At 41.6% G+C, this 24495-nt stretch overlaps 1 protein-coding gene across 17 annotated transcripts in view; it reads left to right on the top strand.

Annotated features, from left to right (window-relative positions):
• Nucleotides 1–24495, top strand: part of PLCB4 (phospholipase C beta 4) — a 329261-nt gene that overhangs the window by 241905 nt on the left and 62861 nt on the right. For all 17 annotated transcript variants that reach the window (XM_075925710.1, XM_075925708.1, XM_075925695.1 and 14 more), the window contains 8 exons: nucleotides 1072–1107; nucleotides 2771–2912; nucleotides 3540–3624; nucleotides 3847–3971; nucleotides 5936–5987; nucleotides 10835–10937; nucleotides 17674–17838; nucleotides 20758–20962. In XM_075925710.1, coding sequence (XP_075781825.1) covers nucleotides 1072–1107; nucleotides 2771–2912; nucleotides 3540–3624; nucleotides 3847–3971; nucleotides 5936–5987; nucleotides 10835–10937; nucleotides 17674–17838; nucleotides 20758–20962 — 913 coding nt within the window. The remainder of the gene's footprint in view (nucleotides 1–1071; nucleotides 1108–2770; nucleotides 2913–3539; nucleotides 3625–3846; nucleotides 3972–5935; nucleotides 5988–10834; nucleotides 10938–17673; nucleotides 17839–20757; nucleotides 20963–24495) is intronic.

Genomic DNA, 24495 nt, shown 5'->3' with positions numbered 1-24495 from the left:
GACCTTTGGTCTGACCCAGTACAGCCATTCTTATGTTCTTATGTTTATGTACTGAATAGTGGAATGCAAAATTAACCCATGCTGGCATCTGCCAGAACCAGCTTGCCATTGAGGTACCTTACCATTTTCCTCTATCACTGAAATATCCCAGCCTTCTTCTCTCCTGCATGGCTTGCTGTGGCTCTTTTAAAATATCGATAGGTGAAGTTCTTCTCGCTACACAAACTGCCTTTCGTAGCCTCTCTCTTAACCGCAGTCTCACAAATGCAAATCGGAGCAGCCTGCTTGCTTTGTCCATCCTTCCTTCTACCAGACCTTTACAGATTTTTCTTCTCTACTGCAGGGCTTATTGAACCAGCCAGCCCCCGGCTGCCCTCTTTGTTGCTCCGAGTGGTCAGTGAAGCTCTGCATGAGCCTGTCTTTGCTCGCTCATTGATCTATGGCCTCTCCCATAGATCAGTGGTGATTCTCTCTGCACATACATTGAGAGCCGAGTCACTGTTTTTCTGCCTAAGGTTCTCAGCAGCAGCTTCTAATGGAAAGAAGAAAACACAGGGAGTCACTCAGGGAATGGCACTCTAGTGGCAAGTAACTTTGCCATCTTTTGGGACAAATAGCAGCATTCTTGCACATTTGGACATAGACACCACATAACACTGAGCCACTGCAACCCTTGTATCTTCCACTCTTCAAATGTCCTCAGAATCTGGATGCCTTGAATATGGGATGGTAGATGATCTTTCATGTGTGTGCTCTCTCTCTCTCTTGCTTGCCCCCACCTCCCCGTGTTTTCCGCCTTCCCAGACATGACTCTTCCCCCATGTTTGGACTTTAACTGCTGGATGCTCTCCTTCCTGTTACCTGTATTGGCAAGACTACACCCTTTTTTATACCCATTTGAACGCTACTGCAACCCTTTGAGAGTTAAATGATAGATGAACCATAGAATCAATTGGAAAGGGAAATACTTTTTGTCAAATGCGTTAACCATTTGAGGGTTTTCTTTTATATAACTAGGAGTGTTTCGTATTGCAATTTCTCCGGGTAATATATATGTATTTTTTTCCATAGGCTCTGGAAGATTCTGAACAGGAAAACAGTAAAAAGGTGACACACAGGATGTTATGTAGTTTCTATTAAATTTCTTTTTATATAAACATTTTTGTCTACAATACATTCATAAATGTGTAACTATTTTGCACACTGTTTCTTTGCACCTTTGATGCTCCTTTCTCCCTATAATGATTGCCAATAGGGCTGCAGCTCCATCTCCTCCCACTCCCCTTCCTCACATATCAAGAGCTCAGTCTTGCAAACTCTCTGCAGGTAGAACACTCATTGACTTTTGTGCAGACTGCTTTTGGGGTCAGGCCATATTGAACAACATTAAAATAAAGTATTGGCTATCACGCTCTCTCTCTCTCTATATATATCTATATCTAGGTATAGATATAGATATATTTTTTAAAAAATTCCTGCGGGATGACAGAGTGACGTCATCATGTCCTCTGCGTCCCACCACCCACCTGAATCCTTAGCCACACACCCTCTCCCTCCCTGCTCCCCAGTTCCTGTCTGTTTTTCTTTAAACCCATGTCAGCATCACAAAGCAGGTCACAGGTGTGCGGCAGAACATTAGGAAATAGATTTGCTTTTTCTCCCCTTTCCCCTGAACTGGTAGTTGGGGGTACAGTGGACTGTTACTTTGTCATTCTTTAATGCTGGTACATTTAAGGCTTCTTGCCTTAAAACAAATGATTTCACAATATTTCCAGTTATTCGTGGTTTCTTGGTATAATAGACACACGTTTTGTAACAGAGCAGCATTGCATTCTGAGCATGAAAAGCTGTGTTACAATATTGATGTATATTAAGATATATACACAGTAGGTCATGAGAGGCCTAACTAAGCAAGAAGATAGATTAGAAGAGAAAGTCTCACTGTGGTGCTCTTTGTCAGGGAGAGTGAAGAAAAGTGTAAGGCAGAGTAAAATGAGTTTTGTGTAGTGTGATAGGAGCCTTTTCTAGTCTATAAAAATACTTTATTGTAACTCATGTTGATATTTATTTGGGCTGTATAATCACATGAGAAATTACTCTTGTTGGAAGTCTCTGCACTGTGTAGATACCGCAAAGAAAATCGTGCAGTTTTTTCTGTATGTGCAGTGGATCTTTATGCGCGTGCTGGAAAGGCATTTAGACCACTCTTTACAGTCAGGCACAATGTACTATATGCCCTGTTTCTCCACAACTTTGTCAGTTTCATTTTTGGTCAGATTCTAATCCCCACTTTCCCTTATTATTTCAGTCTTGGTCACATCCACAAAGATTCCCAATGGCACTAATTTGAGTTTTGATGACGACAAAGATCCTCCTGGTATCAGCCTCAAAATTACCCCTTCTGACCAAATTAGTATTAAAAAGATCAGGTTTTGAGTTGGTAAGGCAGTGCATTATCCCACAGCATTTTTATGCCCACTTTGCCTTTTTTAATCAATATTCTGGATTTACCAACATCATACTGCACACTACTTAGGAGTCAGTTTAGCCATCAAGCCTCGTGCATGATGTCCATTAACACTGAGTGTTCTGCAGATATCAATAACAAAATAGACGCTAACAGGCAACATTGAGGTTCCAACCTTTTTTATGTTATTATGTGTCTATTTTCACATCTGACGATACAGGCGTCATTTTTTATGTCTTGCTAAAAACTGCAACAAATGCAAAAAAAAGTGATTAGTGAATATACTTTTAAATGTGCTTTCAGGGTATAGTAACTGTTGAAGATGAACAAGCATGGATGGCATCTTACAAATATGTTGGTGCTACAACCAATATACATCCATATTTATCAACTATGATCAACTATGCTCAGCCTGTAAAGTTTCAAGGTTTCCATGTAGCAGAAGGTAACACAAAAGGTTGAATGAAACAATATTTGTCTGCTTACTTCTATTTAGTTTTGTGTAATAATTCTTATATCCTGTTTGCTATTCATACAATGTGTTTAAAATTCTGGTTTTAGTTTAGTAAACGCCATTTATATCTGGTATTCACTGAACACTTATCTGAAATATAAAATTAACTTGTTATTCCATTTGTCAGCCACATGGAGGCACTGAATTATTAGGAGTATATTAAGTTAACTTATTGTATCTCATTGCAAAAAATGATCACGGTCTGTAAACCTATTGTTTTTTTCCTCTTTCACTAAAGTAAGATAAATATAGTTGTCATGAAGGTTAACAGTTTGCTTGTTGTGAAATGTATAACTTTGGGTAATTTCAGTGTTTTTATAAATATAAAAGCCAAGTTTTGATGGCTCATAAGAATGGTCTTACAGAGAAGAAAATGATAAATAAGAAAATACCATTTGAGACTATTTCAAATGTAATTTTGTTCTGTAAAATTGCAAAGAGTGAGAAAACAGAGAGATCTGCATTACTGCATTACAAAGTATTTATTGCATGTTTTTTTTAATTTTGCTCCATTTTATACTCAGTATTTTAAAATGGATTTTATTCTTATTTTTCTAGAACGCAATATTCATTACAATATGTCCTCTTTCAATGAATCAGTTGGACTAGGGTATTTGAAGACACATGCAATTGAATTTGTGAAGTATCCTTCTATTAAAAGCATATACTGAACACCAGTTCTATTTCTGGCCAGACAGTAGACTTCTGTCCTATAAACCAGAATCATTTTGTTCTAATTTTACAATATATTGTCCACATGGGAGCATAGAAAATAGGACACAGCATACAAGAAATAATAACGGTATGAGTAAATGATCTTAGGTTTCTATGTTGTTTATTTCATTTTCCTTAACATGTTACATAGTTATAATAAACGACAAATGAGTCGGATATACCCCAAGGGAGGCAGAGTTGATTCCAGTAATTACATGCCTCAAATTTTCTGGAACGCTGGCTGCCAGATGGTCTCACTGAACTTTCAGACCCCAGGTAGGCAGTGATGTCCAGTCAACCTAAATTCCAGAGAAAGGCTTGGCCAAGAATACTCAGACAGATGCCACTGATTTCCTCCTGGCGTTTTTTGAGAAAGCAGACATATGGCTAAACAGTATGATGATGTGTATGGAATCACGGGTGCATAAGACAAGAAATAATTGTTTTTGAAAAAGGCATGGAAGAAAATGCAGTCTCCTTTTATTTGCAAAAATAATTAGCAAGGCACTTTAGGATCTCAAATAAATGTAATATACTCAATATAAATTGTAGTTCTAAAATAATCACCCTTTTCACACAAGTCCTATTTTTGCAACAAAATGCTTGGCTTCCATAGAGAACATTACAGTGGAGGAACACATAGAATATGATAGTAAATAATAATAATTACAAGTCAGCTATATTTCTAGATCAGTACACAATTACTGACACATCTTATTTTTAGCATTGGGAAGTGGGCCAGGACTGCCAGCCACTTGAGGTGGTGGTGATGTGGCTAAGAGAGTCCAAGAGAATAAGACTGAAGACAAATGGCGGTGGAGAGGCCAACCCAACAAGAGGTGGTAGGGTTTTATAAAGGAAGACATATTGGCATGTAGTTTGATAGACAATACAGCAGGGGTGGGCAAAAGGGCCTCCGTAGGCCAGATCCAGCCTGCCAAGCAAGTTGATCTGGCCCGCGGAGGCCCTGCCACTCCCCCTCCCCCAGGGCAATCAGCGCCTGGGGATGGGGGAGCGCACAGCTCTTAGTCAACCCTGGTGTTTGAATCTAAGCGCCACGTGCCAGAGGGCAGGGAGTGAAAGACTTCACTCACTTCCCCAACCCCTGATTGGCCTAGCATGTAAAGTCTCCTCCCACCCTGCGGGGGGCATGGCACTTCTAAGCGCCGCACACTCTTTGCAGGATGAGGGTAGGGCGGGAGGAGACTTCGTGTGCTCCTCTGCCACCAGGCAAATCAGGGCTTGGGGGTAGGGTTGCCACATGGTTTCAACAGAAATACCAGGCACACTTGACATTACATCACAATCGACATGACATCTTCTTTAGAAAATACCTGACATTTATATTTTCTCCATTTGTTTCCTGAACAGAAAGCTCAAATACTGGACTATCTGGTTCAAAACAGGACACCTGGCAACCCTACTTGGGGGTGGGAAGAGCGTGTGAAGTCTCCTCCTGCTCTGAAAAAGGCTTGGCCCTTAGTCAACTGCTGCTCAGTTGGCGGTTGACCCTAAGTGTGGCGCTCCCTTGCAGGGCGGGGTCAGGGAGCAAGACAATTTGTGTGCTCCCCCTCCCCCAGGCCCTGATTGACCTAGGGGCAGCAGCGGGGCAAATACTTTGTGCACTCCTCCACTCCCAGACCAATCAGGGTCTGTGGGTAGGGAAGCATGGAAGTGCGCTGGCCCTGCCCCTTCCGCATGAGGCCCCGCCCCTTCCGGGGCAACGTTAAAAAATTCTGAAGTGACCCCTGGTCAAAAATTACTGCCGCCCCTGTGGTACAGTATTGAACAGGAGTGTAGGACCCTTTTGATGTGATTAATGCAAGGAAGAAGATCTGTGGATAGGCACTCTATACATTAATATACTACTCAGGCTTTACAGTAAGCTTCTGAGCTAAGTATTGTAGTCTCTACAAGCCCGACTCTGTAAACTGACCCGGGCAGGCCAACCCTTGTGCTCATGCAGAGTCCCAGTGACTTGCAGGATCAGGACCTAACACATCTGTAACTATAATCTGGTTTTTTAGCTACTCATTTGATTTTAGCCTGCTGAGTAAAGAAAGACTTGATCATTGTAAAGTAAGCTGAAGTCTTCCAGTTGAGTGTGTAGAAGTCCCCCTGAATTAAATTGGTTATTCTGGACAAACACTATGCATCATAGTTCATTTTGTAAGGAAGGTTGCTCTATATCTGCATTATTCACATAGACGAGATACTTAATTCTTTCTGTTCCTTGACAGATTTAGCAATGCAGTTGAATCAGGGAAAATTTGAATATAATGGATCATGCGGGTGAGTAGTTATTTAAACTCTTTTCATTGTGTATCACAGCACTATACCGTAGCTTTCATAAAACTTTGTCACTTTTAATTATGAGTAACAAATGAAAAATTGGGTGCCAGGTATTGAATAGAAATGAGCAGAATTCCTGGGGTTGATTTATGCTTGCCAAGTAGTGTGGTTAATACACTTTTCAGCCACACTCAGCTTTATTAAATGAGAAGAGATTTTGTGCAAAATTAGACCAAGGGTTCTGGCCATCAGAAGAGTGAAGTTGTGGAATAGCCTTCCAAGAACAGTGGGGGCAAAAAACCTCCGCTGAGCTTGATATGTTTATGAAGAACACTACCTATGATGACATGTGGCCCATTGGCAATTGCCAATCCCCAAATTGGAGATGAGACCCTAGGTGGGTTCTCAGTTACTACAGAGAATGTTTTCCCAGGTATCAAGCTGCTAGATCTTGCCCACATGCTCAGGGTCTAACTGGTCGCCATATTAGGGGCTGGGAAGGGATTTTCCCCCAGTTCAGAGACCATGGGGGTTTCCACCTTTGTTTGCAGCAGGGGACATGGGTCATTTGCAGACTTAACCTAGTGTAAATGGTGAATTCTCTGTAACCTGAAGTCTTTAAGCGACCATTTGAAGATTTCAGTAACTCACCCAGGGTATGTCTACACTACCACCCTAGTTCGAACTAGGGTGGTAATGTAGGCAACCGGAGTTGCAAATGAAGCCCGGGATTTGAATTTCCCAGGCTTCATTTGCATAAAGCCGGGCGCCGCCATTTTTAAATGTCCGCTAGTGCGGACTCCGTGCCGCGCGGCTACACGCGGCACGGACTAGGTAGTTCGGACTAGGCTTCCTATTCCGAACTACCGATACTCCTCGTTTCACGAAGAGTAACGGTAGTTCGGAATAGGAAGCCTAGTCCGAACTACCTTGTCCGTGCCGCGTGTAGCCGCGCGGCACGGAGTCCGCACTAGCGGACATTTAAAAATGGCGGCGCCCGGCTTTATGCAAATGAAGCCTGGGAAATTCAAATCCCGGGCTTCATTTGCAACTCCGGTTGCCTACATTACCACCCTAGTTCGAACTAGGGTGGTAGTGTAGACATACCCCCAGATGTTAGGGAGTGAGTGCATGAGGTTCTGTAGCCTGCAATGTGCAGGAGGTCAGGTGATCACAATGACCCTTTTGATCATAAAGCCTATGAATCTATGTAAAGCACATGCAAAATTAACTAAATTCATCATCATTTGTAAATACAAATCCTTTTTAAAAACATGGCTCAAAATGCAAGACTCCTACTAGAGTTCACAAGAAATCTGAATTTACTTGGACGTTGTAGGCTAATTTATACGGGAGATTTTTTTTCTTGATTGTAGTCTTTGGAAAATTTTAAAAAAACAAACATGGAACTTAAGGGCAGCTATTGGAACTGATGTAGGACTGTGTCCAAACAAGGAATAGTAACCACTAATTTGTAATGAAAGAGCAACTTTGAGAGCAGATACCCATCATTCCATCTCTGTCTCTCAAACATACATGTTCATGATTCTTTTATTCAAGGTTATTCTGTTTCTGTTTTGAGTGAGGGAGTGACTAGTTAATGTACATGAAGAAAGGGAAAGATTTTGATGAATCATACAAAATACTAAATTATTTAGAAAATAGGAGACTAGAATCTATTTAAATGGCCTCAGAATTACTGTGAAAATAAGACAGTTGCTTTAGTAATAGGATTCTTCTCATTCATTATTGTAATTGTCACTATAAGATTTATAAATTAATTTACCTAGTATTCTGTCTGCATTTTCAGTGGTAGTGAGAATACTTCATCTGTTTTTATTTGGTGGGTAGTTATAATTTGTTTGCTATAGTGCACTCTTTAGAGGCAAAAAATGTTCATTATCTGTAAAAGTAGATGGGCCTAACATGATTTTCCTGGTGATGTCTAATTCTAGAAAATTATCCTATCCAGAAGGAAATAATTGTATGAACCTAGTGGATGGAGTTTAGAAAAAGGTTTTCATCTATAAAATGCGAGTCACGCCACTTCCTTTCTCTCACCCATTGTCTGCCTTGTGTATCTGTGTTCTGAGGCAGAGACTGCCTCTTACTATGTGACTGTACCATCTCTAGCAAAATGGGGCTCCAAACTTGTTTGCGGCCTGTAGCCACTATCGCAATACAAATGCATGAATAATAAAAAAATTTAAGAAAGCAGCATGTGATATTGTACTAAACTAGTGATAAAAATTATGATAAAAGCAAGCCTGGGATGTACTGTAAATTAGTGAGTATAGCTCTCGGGTTGTCCATGTTTTTACCTACCATACCCTCACCTCCCCCCACTGGGTATATATATCCACATCTTTTGCAATTTGATTTTTACTCACATTTTACTCATATTACAAGATGACAAGATCAACATAATAAAATCAGCATCTTTGATTTAATAATAATTTAATAAGAGCGGCAATGTTGTTGTGTTTACTCAAATAAAATAACAAGACCCAGTATTATCAGGCTGCATGATGTCATAATCTTGAATCTTTAGAGCTGGCAAATGGCAACCATATCAAAGGCCACCAGATTCTTTTATGAAGGTAGCAGAAGTCTCTGCGGGTTATGTACGTCCCGGGTTTTCTAATATATTTTTTACACACACTAGAAAAATTGAGGATAATAGACGAGCGCGTGTTATACTTGGATGTGTGTTATATTCGCTAATTTATGGTAAATGTAAAAGCATGTAAATGCAAGCAAGAGATGAGTCTGCTGATTTCCCAGAAAATGGTCACATATGCCTGTCAAGCTTAAAACCAGTTTATTTCTCCAGAATGGAGCAGTTGTAACGGGTCTCGACAGGCTGCCCCACTGGAGCGTGCCGGGATCCACTGTGCTTCCCAAGTGTGGGGAGCCGGGCAACTCAGCGGTAGTCTAGCTGCCAGCCCTCCAGTGGAACTCTCTCGTACTGGAACATCCGGACTACGGGTGTTGTCAGACTGGAGAGTCCCAGTTTACAGAGGTTCAACCAGTGCTGTCCTCATACTTTTAAAGTGTGTAAGACATTTTCAAACAAACAAAAATAGATCCCTTCATCAGTCATTGGCTTGGATGATTTTGTCTGCCTCACTGACATTGGAATGGAATATGAAACGTGCCCCAGAGGATTTCTGCAGGAATATTTCTGTAATATGCATAGTACCGTAGACTTCTGATAATCCGGCATCTTTTGGACCTAGGTGGTGCCGGATTATCAGATTTGCCGGAGAATCAGGAGGTCCGATACAGCTGCACGGCTTAACAGCTGGCCAGGACGCAATCTTCCTCCCTCTCCCCTCCCCTTTCCTCTTTGCATCTCCTCAGTGCTATAACCTGATGTTCCTCCCCCACTCCTCTTCTTTCCCTTCGCTGAAGCAAAAGGCTCTTCTCCATGCTGTAACAAGATCCCACTCCCTCCCCCAACCTTATGCTCCCTCTGGTTACAGCCAGCACCTGTGCTAAGCGGTAGGTTTTTTAATCAGCTGGTCAGGAGCGCTTGGCATTTTGATGCCGGAGTATCAAGAGTGCCGAACAGTTGGATGCCGGACTATCGGAGTTTTACTGTACACGGAAGGTTTGATGTGGTATCAGTGTTTTATGGGCTACCGATTAGGACAGCTCCATTACTCAGACATAAGAAACCCTGGTCTCCGCTCTGTGGTGGTTCAAAAGCCCAGTGAAAATTCACTTGATATGTAAGGTCCCTTTAGGACTATCCAAGGAATAAGTCTAATTGATGCATCTAACTCTTTGGTGAAAATGCGCTGATGTTAAGGAATTAAACAAATGCAATGTGTGATATGTTTGGCTCCTGTGTGTGTATTATAGACACAGCAGGCCTCCTAATTTTCTTCTGTGACCTACCCCGTTTCACATTGTTATTACTCCATTGGCTTCAATGAGTTAATCATGATTTGTATCAGTGTAAGAGCACAGCCAGCTCATCATGGCTAACATACAGCCCAGCAATATCCAACAGTTCCCCTTTTGCCCCAGATATACGTTTTAAAAGATTTAGAAAGCCACACACAATCGTTATATAATGTTATATGGTGCTGAGGAAAAGTGCTTTCCCTTCTAGAAACCAAACCAAAAGTGGAAAGTGAGATTCTTTCTGTCATCATAGCTCCTCCAGCTCCTTTTTAATTGTTCTGATTGCAGTCTAGACTTTGATAAGCATTGTATTTAATGATGCTTAGCCGAAATTGTGTTGTAGGTAACAGCTGCTATCTGTGCACGGCTGGTGAATTTGGACATTTTCTTCCATTGTTGGAAGAGAATTCCCTTCAGCTGTGTCACAGATGAAGTCCAGAAGCCTTTGCCATTGTATTTCAGAATCAGAGTCCTCATTTGTTACTCATCAGTGCACAAATGGGTTTCATTGATATGTTGAGCCAGGGGATAGTCCCCAGGGTAGCAGTGTAAGTGATATTAGCACAATACCATTCACACCACTATAATTAAGGATGTGTCAGTATTAACAGTGCTTTTCCTCATGGGTTTATCCTTCAGATGAGGAAATTCCATTTCAGGATGTAACTTACTAAATAAATCTTGGCTGGGGGGGGGGTCTCATTCTTTAAAAAACAATTTTTTCATAAAACATTTAGCCCATATTTTTCATAAAACATTTAGGGGGGCTTCCTCACAGTTGCATGAATTTAAAGCCAGATTGGTAGCATCTATTTTAAAATACCATGGTGGATTTCCTTTGTTAAAATTAGATCATCAGCATTACTTAGAATAAATAAAGTAGCAATTTAAAGTTCCATATAGAAATAAATTTCTTCTTCTCTTTCTTGAATAAGGTATCTCCTTAAACCAGATTTCATGCGACGACCAGATCGAACGTTTGACCCATTCTCTGAAACGCCAGTAGATGGTGTTATTGCAGCAACTTGTTCAGTACAGGTAAACTATAACTGAGATTGTGCAGTCATCTGAGAGCTTCCAAAAGCACATTTTAAACATGACCAGATAGCTAATATGTAGGGCGAGATTCTTCAGAATTTATGGGTTTCATCAAATTGTTCTAATTTTTGTTATTTGATTGCTGTTTACAACATCTGTGTTTGCTTGAGCTGAATAGAACTTGATATAATTAGAAATGGCTTGTAATTATCCATTTAAAGTGTGTCACTGAATTTTAAATCCCCCGCTGTTCTTGTGGTTTAGAGCAGCCATCGCAAAATAAACTCTGATGGGCTTATGCCTGCAGGTAATCCAGAATCATGTATGTCCTACTGGTTACTACAGACAAGGTTTTGTCATGGGAATGTTTCCGTAGGACATTTTCAGTACATGTAGATCTTCAAAAATGGCTGCCACATTTATAGTGTCACTTACGGCTCCTCTAGAAAAAGAGATAACACAAAGCTTCAGTAGGATTAGTTGAGGAAAATCAGTTATGGAAAATTAGTAGAGAGAGGTGATGGGGGGTACAAATACTTTTCATTCATAGAGCAGCCTTAATTATGTCCAGTTTGGATGTTATGAAAAGGCTAGGTACAGAGGTCCTAACTTTTTGAATTATATGAATCATCTGTGAGGCAGTAGAATCCATAAAACTCCTAGGTTATTTTACTAAACTAGTCTAAATCTTTTGATCCTGATCTGGATAGAGGCTACCGAGACAGAGACAGAAAGAAAAGTGGCATAAAATGACTTTTTACTGCATTTCTTCCACTCTCTGCCAATACTCTTATTAGCTCCGCTAACTCAGAATGCTGCTCGGGAAAATGCTCTGGTCTCCGTGATCACTTTATATAGATCTAGTAGAAGAAGAGCTGTGAAAATTCCAAACTGCACCCCTCAAGCAAAATTTTGTCAAACATTAGGTATATTTACCCCAAGTATCACATCAGCCATTATATGAATAAAAGACATGTTTTGTGTAGCTCTCTATCATCTCGGAGGAAGAAGAGGGAGTTAGCAGAATAGTAATTGTGCGTGTGTATGTGCGTGCGTTTCTTGTATCAGTAAAATTAGGATAGTAAAGCTTACCCCCTTTGTAAAGCATATTAAAGCATCAGGTGAAAAGTCCTGTATAAATGCCAAGTGCTACTGTAAGTGTAAAACTTATGAGTTATTTAGTAAAAGCTTTGTTATTCGGCCCTTTAATATCTGGAAAACTCGGTTAACCAGCATTGCCCCCGTCCGTTATACCCCCAAATCTTCAAGCATTCAAGCGTCCCCAGTCTGTTCAGTAGGCCAGTTTGATGCCTCTGGCCGTTGAACCAGCTGCTGTCATCACCAGGCACCTTCCTTCCCCCTCAGCCTGCTTGACCTGCCGGGAGCCGGATCTGCTGGAGGGCTCCTGGGCAGCTGGCCGGCTCGTTTGCTTGCCACATCGTGTGGCTCTGGGGGAGGGGAAGAGTTGCCAGATAGCCCAGTTTTGCTAAGGAGGCGGGAGTTGGTCGCTGCAGTTTCTTTCAGATAGGGGGCAGGAGCAGAGCAATAAGCTCGAATATCCAGCACAATAAATTAACCGGCAACCCCCATTCCCCATGAGTGCCAGATAACAAAGCTTTTCCTGTATCAGTGGCCCCACTCTGAATCAGGACCCCGTGGGCTGAACCAGTGTACTGGAGGGCACCGGCTCTGCCCTAAAGAATTTACAAGTGTGTTTAAGACAAAACACAACAACTAGATATAACAAACAGCGGTAGGGAAAGGAGGACTAGGGTAATAGGAGTAAGCGTACCTGTTCCCTAAGGTAATGGTGTACAGTAATGGCATTCATAATTTATTGGTTCTGTGTCAGTCTTGTAGCACAGGTTGAACCTCCCAATTCTGGGACTCTCTGGTCTGGCAACGTCTGTGGTCCGGAAGGGTCCCGGATGTTACCGGACCAAAGAGGCTGGGAATGGGATCTAGCTGGGAGAACACAGAGGCTGGGGAGCCAAGGCTGGGCCAGCAGTGGCTGGGATAGGAAACCCCCGGCATTAGCAGAACCTGGTGGAGGCCAGGGAGCCCCTGCCCTGGCCAGGGAACCACCGACATCAGAAGGGCCAGGTGTCCAGGGACTCCAGGCAGCAGCGGGGTTGACAGCAGCCACGTGGGGCTGGCTGCAGCAGGGTGACCCGGCAGGGGAACCTTAGGGAATCCCCGGTGGCAGCAGGTGGGTAGAAGGGGGGAGCCCTGGTCAGCCAGTGTTCACAGGGCAGCGGCAGGGAGAGGATGCTGGCAGTGGGGCTGCCAGCAGGGGAACATTGACCTCCCCTAGTCCAGCAAATTCTCTGGTCCCAAGGGTGCCAGATTGGGGAGGTCCTAATCTTCAGTGCCCCTGAGAAAAGAACAGGTCAAAATCAACTTTGGTCTGCTCAATTTCAAATATGTTTCATTTTTGCCTTCAATCCTTGACAATATAGAATAACAACATGTGCTGTGTTGGCGAATATAAGCTCATGTTAATGAAACAAAAAAATTGTCACAGGAGAATGGCCTGCTGTATAAATATAAACTTGGAATACATTTGCAGCAAATTCAAGATATTTGTATGCAGAGAGGAATCCTGCAAAAGGCTTCCATTACACTAGGGTTATTTTAAGCATCCTGCATTTTACAGAGATGTTATATTAAATTAGACTAGGGAGCTGCCCACCCTTCTCACTATGCTCGCCAACCGTCCACCACAGCCAGCTCATGGCCTCTCCTCCTATCCGCGCCGTAGCAGGAGGGGCCACCACCAACCCTTTCTGTGACCAACTGGGGGCTGGACCACAGGACCCTCAGATTTTGTGTGTAGACACGTTATTTCAAAATAACTTATTTTGAATTCACTATTTCTAAATAACACTGTAGCGTAGACATACTCTTAGAGCAGTGGTTCCCAAACTTTTCAGCATCACGCCCTCCTTTCTGATTTTTGAAAAATCCTCACCCCCTACCCCCCAAAAAAACTTGTGGAGCAAAAAAAAAAAAAGGAATTGAGCACGGCAGCAAAACTTGATGGGGGGGGCTGGGTCACCTCGCACCCTCCCTGGAATTTCTTCACGACCCCCCCCCCAGGGGGGCACACACCCCAGTTTGGGAACCCATGCCTTAGAGACTAACAAAAAATTCAGATGGTGTGATTTTTATTCAGATCTTTCCCTGTTATGGCGCTTATACCTTTTCCCTTGTTAATATTGATTGTGTTAAGTATCTGATCACAATTTACCTTTTTAGTGAAGACTGAAGCAAAATAGGCATAACACGTCTTAGCCTTCTTCATGTCATCTGTTGTTAGCTCTGCTCCCCTTAGAAGTAGTGAACCTCTGCTTTCCTTCATCTTTCAGGTTTTTACTAATGTCCAACCTAAACCTCCCTTGCTGCAGTTTAAGCCCATTGCTTTTTGTCCTGAAGGTTTTTCAAGGAGAACAATTTTTCTCCCTCCTCCTTGTGACATCCTTTTAGATACTTGAAAACCACTGTCATGTCCCCTCTCTGTCTTCTCTTTTCCAAACTAAACAAGCCCAATTCCTTCACCCTTGCCTCATAGCTCATGTTTTCTAGACCTTTAATCATTTTTGTTGCTCTTCTCTGGACTTTCTCCAAGGTCGCCACAACTTTCTTTAAATGTGGTGCCCAGAACTGGACACAACACTCCTGTTAATACATCCAGAATCATTTTTGCTTTTTTTGCAACAGTGTCACACTGTTGACTCATATTTAGCTTGTGGTCCGCTATGACCCCCAGATCCGTTTCTGTACTTATAGAACAATTTTATAGAACTTCTATAGAACTTCTTTTTCCCTTAGATTTTGTTCCTATGAGACCTTACCTACAAGGTCTCTTGAGTATGCTGAAATCTGCTTTTTTTAAAGTCCATTGTCTTTATTCTGCTGCTCTCACTACTTATTTTCATTAGAACCATAAAATCTATCATTTTGTGACCCATTTCACCCTAACTGCCTTCAAATTTTGCACCCAATTTCTCCCTGCTGGTCCAAATTAAGTCTAAAATGTCTGTCCAGTTGGCTGTTTCCCTCATCTTCTGAAACAACTGGTTGACCTCAGTTCATTTCAATAATTTATTGGAGATTTGTGTTTGTTCTAGATATGCCCCTGTATAGAGCCCCATAATTTGGGTAAAATATATCTTCCATATGGATAGTGAGTCGTGATTTGAAGATACCAAAAGGTGGAGAATCCACCACTTCCCTTGATTGATTGTTTCAGTGGTTAATCTCCATCACTGTTAAAAATTTGGACTGTCTTAATAATTTCAATAAATGACTGCATCTTGTAGCTATTGGTTCTTACTAGGCCTTTCTCTGATAGATTAAAGAGATTTATAGTGAACAGAATTTTCTCCCAAAGAAGGTGTTTATGCACTAGCAAAGCACTTTTAAGAACAAAAATAGACCCATTAAAATCAGTAGTACCACTCATACTTAAAGTTATGAACAAAGATATATGCTTTGTTGGATCACGTCCTCACTGGCTTGAGAAAAGCTTAGTTTTTCAGACAGACTCAGGGTATGTCTACACTACCCTCCTAGTTCGAACTAGGAGGGTAATGTAGGCATACCGCACTTGCAAATGAATCCCGGGATTTGAATTTCCCGGGCTTCATTTGCATAAGCGGGGCTCCGCCATTTTTAAATCCCCGCTCGTTCGAACCCTGTGCCGCGCGGCTACACGCGGCACGAACTAGGCTTCCTAGTTCGAACTACCGTTACTCCTCGTGGAATGAGGAGTAACGGTAGTTCAAACTAGGAAGCCTAGTTCGAACTACCTAGTTCGTGCCGCGTGTAGCCGCGCGGCACAGGGTTCGAACGAGCGGGGATTTAAAAATGGCGGAGCCCCACTTATGCAAATGAAGCCCGGGAAATTCAAATCCCGGGCTTCATTTGCAAGTGCGGTATGCCTACATTACACCGCTAGTTCGAACTAGTGGGGTAGTGTAGACATACCCTCAGAGCAACCTTCATGTGATAGCTCTGCCAATCCATGTCTTTGTAAAAACATTAGAGAAAATGTGCTGTTTTTAAAAAGGTGCTTGGATGACAACACTGAAGGTAGAACAGCATGGGCAGCAACAATGTGTAAACTCCCCTGTGTACCACCCCTCTCATGTAAGACAATCCTGTTTTGTAGAAACTATCGTCAGAATGTTCAGGTTGGAAACTCTTTGTGGGAAGGAACCATGTTTTTGTTCTTTGTATGCAAAGTACCTAGCAAAATGGGGCCCTGATCCAGGCCAAGACACAATGGTAATACAAGAGAAAAAGAAGATAATTCAGTCTCTACCTCCATAAGATTATTGACCGCTTGGTTCAGATGTACCACCACATTTGTCTATTAGTGCCACTTACGATAATAGTTATGTAAAGTTCACACATATTCACCAAGTTGTTTTATATAGGCCACAGAGTGAGTGAGATCACAATAACTTGCAATTAACTACAGTGGCTGTGACCTAGAGGTAAAAGCTGTCATATGCCTGTTACCAAGGAGCAATCTAGTCCTTTTGGGGGGTGGGGGGAAGTCTGTTCTGAATTGATTCATTTTCTGTTATAAGCCAAAGTGCCCCTTGATGAAAGATCTGTCAAACTGGCCAGTGTTTTCCTCTGATATGGCAAGTTTGAAAGAGACTACTTGTGACTCAAACCAAGGTTTGAACGAACATGTTCATGAGAGAAAAGCCAGTGTCTTTGCCACTGTACGTCCAGTTGCATATTAGTGCATTTGCGCATGTGTATTTAATTTGTTTTCAGTCTCTGCAGTGAGACCGCAAACTAGCAAAGCACTTAAGCCTCTTCTTAAGTACTATGCTGTCATGAGTCCTTAGATCTAAGACTAGTGTATGCACACACCAGCTGCTGCTAAATAGGGAGAACAATATGGGTATGTCTACATTACGGGATAAGGTCAAATTAAGACATGCAACTTAGCTACGTTAATTGCGTAGCTGAAGTCAAAGTACCTTAGCTTATCTTTTGGCACTGTCCACACTGCAGGAAGTCAAAGGGAGAACACTGTCCCTTTGATTTCCCATACTCCTCATGGAAGCAGGACTACCAGCATCAACCGGAGTGCCCCTCTCAGTTTGAATTAGCACGTCTTCTCTAGACCTGCTATTTCAAACCCTGGAAGATCGACTGTGGCAGCTTCGATCTTCTCTGTAGTGTAGACGTGCCCTATATGACCTTCCCATTGGGCTGTTTATTAGAATGACCATCAAGTCAGCATCTCACTTTCGTTAAAATTTAGTATGAAATGCCCAAAATAAAAAAGAGGAATTCTATCAGAAAAGACACTGTTTACTTGTTTTTACAGATGCATAATATAAGCATGGAATCTCATTTTTAAAAATAAGTAGTTTATGTACATTTATAAATAGGCCTAATTCATCATTGAGTAATACCCATTTTCTGTCATTTGTTGTGTGTGCACATATTGATAAAAAAATTAGAATTACTTTTTTATTTACAAAACCAATTGTACTAACTTGAAATTCAGTGGTTATTAGATGCTGTGGAAGAATATTACCGTACTAAATGAATATGATTTTGCTTAATGAACATATGTAAATACTGTTATTTGATAAAGAATACAGGTGAGATTGTTTCCACTCACTATAAAATACCAAATATGCTATATTGCTGTTTCTTTCTTTAGCCCAGAGTAGTATATTTAATTCCTTTTCTTCTTTTTCAGGTGATATCTGGTCAGTTCTTATCAGATAAAAAAATTGGTACGTATGTAGAAGTGGATATGTATGGGTTACCTACGGACACGATACGTAAAGAATTTCGAACCCGCATGGTGATGAACAATGGTCTGAACCCTGTTTACAATGAAGAATCATTTGTATTTCGAAAGGTAGGCATTTTAGAATGTATACGTTAGTGTTTTTGAAGCCCTTTCCTATGTGAATATTCTTTGCTTCCAGGAGCAATCTCTTTTGCTTCAGTGTAACCACACACATGAATAAGAGTCACTCCCATGAACAAGGAGTTGCAGGTTTGGACCTTACATTTGTAGGCCTCCTGTTTGCCACGGTAAACCTGTAAACCTTTAAGGCTGAATGAAACTTTCAACAGTTTTTTGTAATGGATAACTTCTGTAGTTGTCACATGATTTTTTTTTTTTTATCTGTCTGGCTTTTTCCTCTTTTTTGCTTCCTCCTCCTTCTTGGAGGAACCCATGTCCTTCGTGGCAATGCCTGTGTTCCAGGTATGCAGTCTGCTCTGAGTGAGCGCCCGCTGGTGGACACCAACATTCCTTGGAGATGTCTTCTTCCCTGCCCTGACAGTGGCTGCTATCTTGCACTGTTCCTTCAGCCAAGAGGGCAGGTGAGATGCTGCATCCAAAGCTAAGGTCAATGTCATTCCATGGAAACGATGAAAGGGCGCTGTGTTCCTCAGACACGTGGCCAGCTCCCTCCTCTTGTACACCTTGTGTGTCATGTACTTAGAAAAAACCACCACCTTTTTTGTGGTACTGTACAGTGGACACCTAGAGGCAGATCAGTCGTCACCTCGAATGTTCAGTTTTTCTCTTTCAGTCTGATTTTTGTGTGTGTGTGTCAACTGGAGTTTCATCCAAAATACATGCGTTAACAGTGCTGTCTTTGATAATGTCTGTTTTTCTATCACCTGTTCTGTCGTCTTGCAGAATTTTTCTTTAGTGACAGGTTTTGCCTGGTGGTTAAGGTGTTTTTATATGTATATTGAGTAATGCAGACAATCTGCTTCCATTGTAGCAAATGTGTAATAGAACTGAAGTTAACGTAGTAGACTAAGTTCTCCTGGGAGGTGGCTCGCCCTCATGCTGTGTTGCTAGTACCCCAGTTCAGGAATGCATCTCTATTTAATACAAGTACTTTCCTGCATAGAGGACTCAGAACTGAGCAAGAGGAAAAACCTGAAGTCACTGTGGGCACCTTTGCCCTGGGCGGGGTAACCAGATGACTTACATCTGCTGCCCTTTGGGTTCTTCCTACTCAGAGCACACATGCTTGTAAAATACACTATGATTTGCTTCACCTGTTCCATCGGAATTCATTTTTCACAGCTTGACCCCTTGTAAGTATAATATGAGTAAACAACCAAGGGGCCTTTGTTCCGGGTACCGACCTTCATCATAGAGGAGGTGTTAAAATTAGCTACAAGCCGGGGGCTTGAATTTCTACAGACAGTTATGAGTACTGAGAATGATGATATAGTCCACCCATCCCATAATGCATGGTGGGCTGGCCTGTGACATGGAAAGAGAAGATTTTACCCATGCTGCTTAGTTGGGTTAAGTTGGGGCTCCTCCCATGATGGCATTAACCTTACACAAATGCTAGCAGGTAACACGTGAATTCTGTTTGTTCTGTTTGATACGAAAGCTTTTGCCATGCTAACCCAAGTTTTGTGTTGTCATTCTGTTGTGAGGGGTCCATGCTTGTGATATGGTGTCCTGAGGATGCTTCCCTCTGATCAGTCAGAGTGTACTTAACGGGGAAAGTTCACTATGGTGTCTGTGAATAGCTCAGGCATGCACCGAGATCTGCAAGCTGTGTCCTTAAAGGCTTAAAGGAAGACAGTGGTTCCAAAGAAGAAAAAGCCTATGTTTCCTCCCTGGGGAGTTAGTCTCAGGCATTCATTAATAGAGCAGAACAGAGAGAAAAAGGAAAGTAATAACGTCTCAGTGTTATTTTAATTAGTATTGATTCCTTGCTCAGTCAGGTCCTCTTTATTAAGAGGGCACATCACCTCTTCCCCTGGAGCTCCTTTTCTACAGACAGTGTGTAACACACTGTTCCTCTGCCCTTTCACCTCCCCTTACTATGCAATTGATGTCTTTTCTGTGCTCCAAAAACTAAGACCAACAATGAGAGAGAGAGAGAGAGAGAGAGAGAACTTTTTTCCAGCAATGCCTCAATGTCTGAAATTGTCCACCATATATCCAGCAAATGGTGATGCCATTCTCTTATAGGGTATGTCTACACTAGCCCCCTAGTTCGAACTAGAGAGGCTAATGTAGGCATTCGAAGTTGCAAATGAAGCCCGGGATTTAAATATCCCGGGCTTTATTTGCATCTTCCCGTCCAGCCGCCATTTTTAAATCCCCTTAGTCCGAACTAACTGCCCGCAGCTACACGCGGCAGTCAAATCTTAACTCGAACTAAGAACTTAGTTCTAGTTAACTGTTACACCTCATTCCACAAGGAGTAACAGTTAATTCGAACTAAGGACTTAGTTTGAATTAACATTTCACTGCTGCATGTGTTCGGGCTAGTGAAATTTCAAAATGGCGACCGGATGGGAACATGCAAATAAAGCCCAGGATATTTAAATCCCGGGCTTCATTTGGAACTCCCGTCACCTCATTTGCCTACCTACCTCGAATTAACAAACTATTGTAGACATACTGTTAGAGATAAGTAGTCTGTGCTTGCCAGCAATAGAAGTGGACGCCCATGAGATTGTATGATTTTTGGTATGGTTGATGGATTTCCATTCCAAACGGCTAAATGTAGTGCCTTGCATGTAGAATAGTGATAGAAATGTAGCCGTGTTAGTCTGGGGTAGTAACACGGCTACATTTCTATCACTATTCTACATGCAAGGCACTACATTTAGCCGTTTGGAATGGAAATCCATCAACCATATGAAGAAACTCGCACAACTACCCCAGACTAACACGGCTACATTTCTATCACTATGATTTTTGGGTGCTTTTCAGCGTGGTTCTTGGGAGATTTGTAACATCATGAGAGTCCATGAATGTCTTTATTTTATGGGTTCCCAGGTTATTCTACCTGATCTCGCTGTCCTGAGAATAGCAGTTTATGATGACAACAACAGACTGATTGGCCAGAGGATCCTGCCTCTTGATGGCCTTCAGGCAGGCTACAGACACATTTCCCTTCGAAATGAAGGCAACAAACCACTGTCTCTGCCTACAGTTTTCTGCAACATTGTCCTCAAAACATACGTTCCTGATGGGTTTGGAGGTAAGATGAACAGTTACACTGCATTTTTTTTTTTTTTTGTGAATCTCAGCTTTTAGAATGCAAAGGATAAAAATGAATTATGCAATAGAAAATAAGTAAGTATGCAATAAAAAATAAGTGCACTGGACAAATGTTAGATATTTAATCTGTAGGAAAGTTTTTATATCTTGTTAAGGTATCTTTACTTTTGCCTCTAATGATAACACTAACAAGAGTGTAGCCTTCCCAAATCACAATATAGAACAGTGATTTATACTGTAGTTTAGAAAGAAACAAAGCTAGAATTATATTTCCCAGGGTTATCTGAATTTGATCTTGTTCAATTTGCCAGTGCTTAATCTTTTTTAGAATCTCTTAATTTCCTTAGAAAGATCTCATTTGGATATATTAACTGAAGTAAATGTCTAAATTAAACATGCATTGTAGTTTAATAATCTAGAGTGCAAACAAGATGCCACTGTCTGCAGGGAAGCAGCGTTAACCACCATTGTTGTGCTACTGGGGATATAGATTAGGTAGCAACACAACTATCGCAGAATGGCAGAAGACCATGGATGTTCTTGTTTGTTTATATATATTTTAGTTGCCCTACGTCATCTTATTGTCAGACTGCAGGTGGGTGTACCGGGCAATTTCTATTCTCAGTAAGTATTTGCCATTGAGAAATTTTTTTCAGGTGGTTTGAAATATGCTCCGGTATGGAGCATGGACCATGGGCCTCCTGTATGCTACTTAAGACCTCAAAGTAAGGCTCACAATGGATTTTAAGTGGTCCATAGGCCTTTGTTGTATCCTTGTGCACAGATGTGAACATCACCCTCAAAAACAATGAGGAGTCCTGTAGCACCTTAGAGGCTGTTTGTGTCTGAGGTTGTCAGCCGACGGTCAGGGCAGTGAGTCCCTTATGACCGGCTGAAGTTCTTTAAATTGTGCTTGGTTCTGTTATAGCAACTGAAGGAGTCAGGTTAAAGCTTAAACAGTTACTATTTATTGTTACAGGGTAAACTTAGTTGTTAAATGCTACTACTGTGTTACACTAGTAACTAGACACTACAAAGGACAGGACAGAAATTACACTAATAAGTCACTTACAGGTACCATGAAACCCTTTGGTTCTCTGAGCTCTTATTAAATGCATGCAAAATAGACACATAGCAGGTATATATTCTCACCCCTGCGTTCCAGACTTGGCGTGGCCAGCGTCTTTCTCTCAATCCCTCGGGAAGAAGTAGGGCGAGGTTGGGCGTCCCACAGACCTCGGGAGACAATCAATACCTGCCAGCAGGTATAGATGATTGGAGCTCAAATGGGGTGGGCTGCTGAACCTCTTTTATACCCCTTGGGTCATGTAGGCTTCTTCCTGTTCTTAAGTGGCCAATTAGGAAAAATGGCTTTGAATGCCAAGTTTCCCACGAAGGGTGTAAAGCATAATTTACACCTGGGAAATTGCAGACAATGGGCACCTCTGGTATGTGATGGGCGAAGATTCCTCTCCTGGGACAGTGCAGGCGTGTCAATTACTGGTACTAGCCATCAGGGCGACGGGAGGCCCCGGGTCATTAGCTAGCCCATTTACTGTCTGGTTTCTGTTTATGGTAGAGTCAGGGACAGGCAGCACACCTGTGTTCCCAGGGCATCAAAGGCTGACTGCCTTTCTCTTGCTCTCTGGGGGGGGGGACAAGATGGGGTTCGTGGAAAAACAAGATGGGGTGTGTGTCTGGCTACAGAGGTGCCGTAGGATTCCTCGTTTTTGCAGATACAGACTAGCACGGCTGCCTCTCTGAGACTTTTCACCCCCAAAGAGATTTTGGGAAACCTCATTGGAAAAATTATTTTTTTGCTCTTTATAAAATTAATTCAAAATATGAAGGTTACTGAGTTTAGTGCAAAATAAAATACAGGACTATGTAGCACTTTAAAGACTAACAAGATGGTTTATTAGATGATGAGCTTTCGTGGTATCCTTTGGTATATATGGCTGTGACTATTTTTCTTCCACTGTTTGATCTGAGGAAGTGGGTCTGGCCCATGAAAGCTCATCATCTAATAAACCATCTTGTTAGTCTTTAAAGTGCTACATAGTCCTGTATTTTGTTTCAGCTACACCAGACTAACACGGCTACATTTCTATCACTATAGTGCAAAATAGTTAGTGCAACTTTCATGTAGATTGGATTTTCAGTAGTAAAAGAGAGAGAGAGACTGTTAAAGGGACTATTTTTAGCCAAATATATTTTTAAATATATACACACCATTTGTTAGTATTTACCACTAAGCTTTAAAAAGAAAACATTAGGTCCTGGCTTTTGGGACAGCTCTCATGCCTAAAATTCAGCATATGCATAAATGTTTGAAGAATCAGGGCCTTTGATGGCAAAAATGATAAGTTACCCGTTTACTCCCACTGACATCAGTGAGATGTTTTCCATTGATTTGATTGTTCCCTGTTTTCATGGAATCAGCTTTAACCAACAGTTTTTAGCACGAAGGCCCCCAATTCAGAAAAGAACTTTAGCATGTGCTTCATTCAATGCTGTTATATTCAGCATATAAGCACATGCTCACAGTACTGTTCTGAATCAGAGTGAGTTTCTAAATTGGGACCATGCGTTTTGTAAAGTTCTGGAACCCACTTATAACGGATATATTTATGAATGAGATCAAATGTATAAACAAAGATTTCCATTTGAAATTGCAGCTTAGCTAAAGTGGGACATACATAAATTCCGATGAGTTTCCTATTTACTGTTCAATCTGCAGAATTTTGGGTTTGTTTTTTTTAAGAATTTACTCTTCACACTAGGGATGTTTGAGTGCAAACGACTAACCATTTAACCGATAAATGGATGCTTATCACTCAGTTACCGGTGTTGGTTACACTGAGCAAAGCTGCTTTCCCAGGAGCCGGGTGGGTCAGGACTGCCTGTTCTGCTCACAGGGAAGAGACTTTGCTACTGGCTTTGCTCCTGGGGAGGAAGCTTCGCTGCCACAGCAAATGCTCAGTGTCGCTTGCTCTGCTAAATTGCCAACATTTCAACAGATGCTTTGTCTGTAAGATGTCAAGACATTATAAAATAATGTTCCCCCCTCCCCCCACGTAGTTTCATCATTAGAGTGAAATATTGCTAGGGTCAGGAAACTATATGTGATTTCTTGTTGCCTATGTGTGCTAATGAGAACTAAAGAAGCTCAGTTATTATTTCTCATTTCCCAAACACTGTCATTTTTGACCTGTCACCCATTATATTTTCCTCACTGATATGGAGCAGTAGCCTGATGACCAAAAGAGACTTGAGGTGTTGCTTTTGATGTCCAGAAGGCATCACTACTATTACATTTGCCTGTGGGACTTGTGTGCTTGTCATCTGCTCTGTCTTTTACATTTGTTTTATCAACTACAATTAGTATTTTAAATTGTTTAGTTAAAATATCAAGAATCCCAATTTTGAACTGCTTTCTTTTTTTCCCTGTAGGAGTAAGATTTAGGAACGTCTCTCATGCCAAATAATAATGATTAGCATTGCTTCATATTA

The sequence above is a fragment of the Pelodiscus sinensis genome, chromosome 3 (genome assembly GCF_049634645.1).
Source record: "Pelodiscus sinensis isolate JC-2024 chromosome 3, ASM4963464v1, whole genome shotgun sequence".
NCBI classification, from domain to species: Eukaryota; Metazoa; Chordata; order Testudines; family Trionychidae; genus Pelodiscus; species Pelodiscus sinensis.
This window is presented reverse-complemented; position numbering and strand designations above follow the sequence as displayed.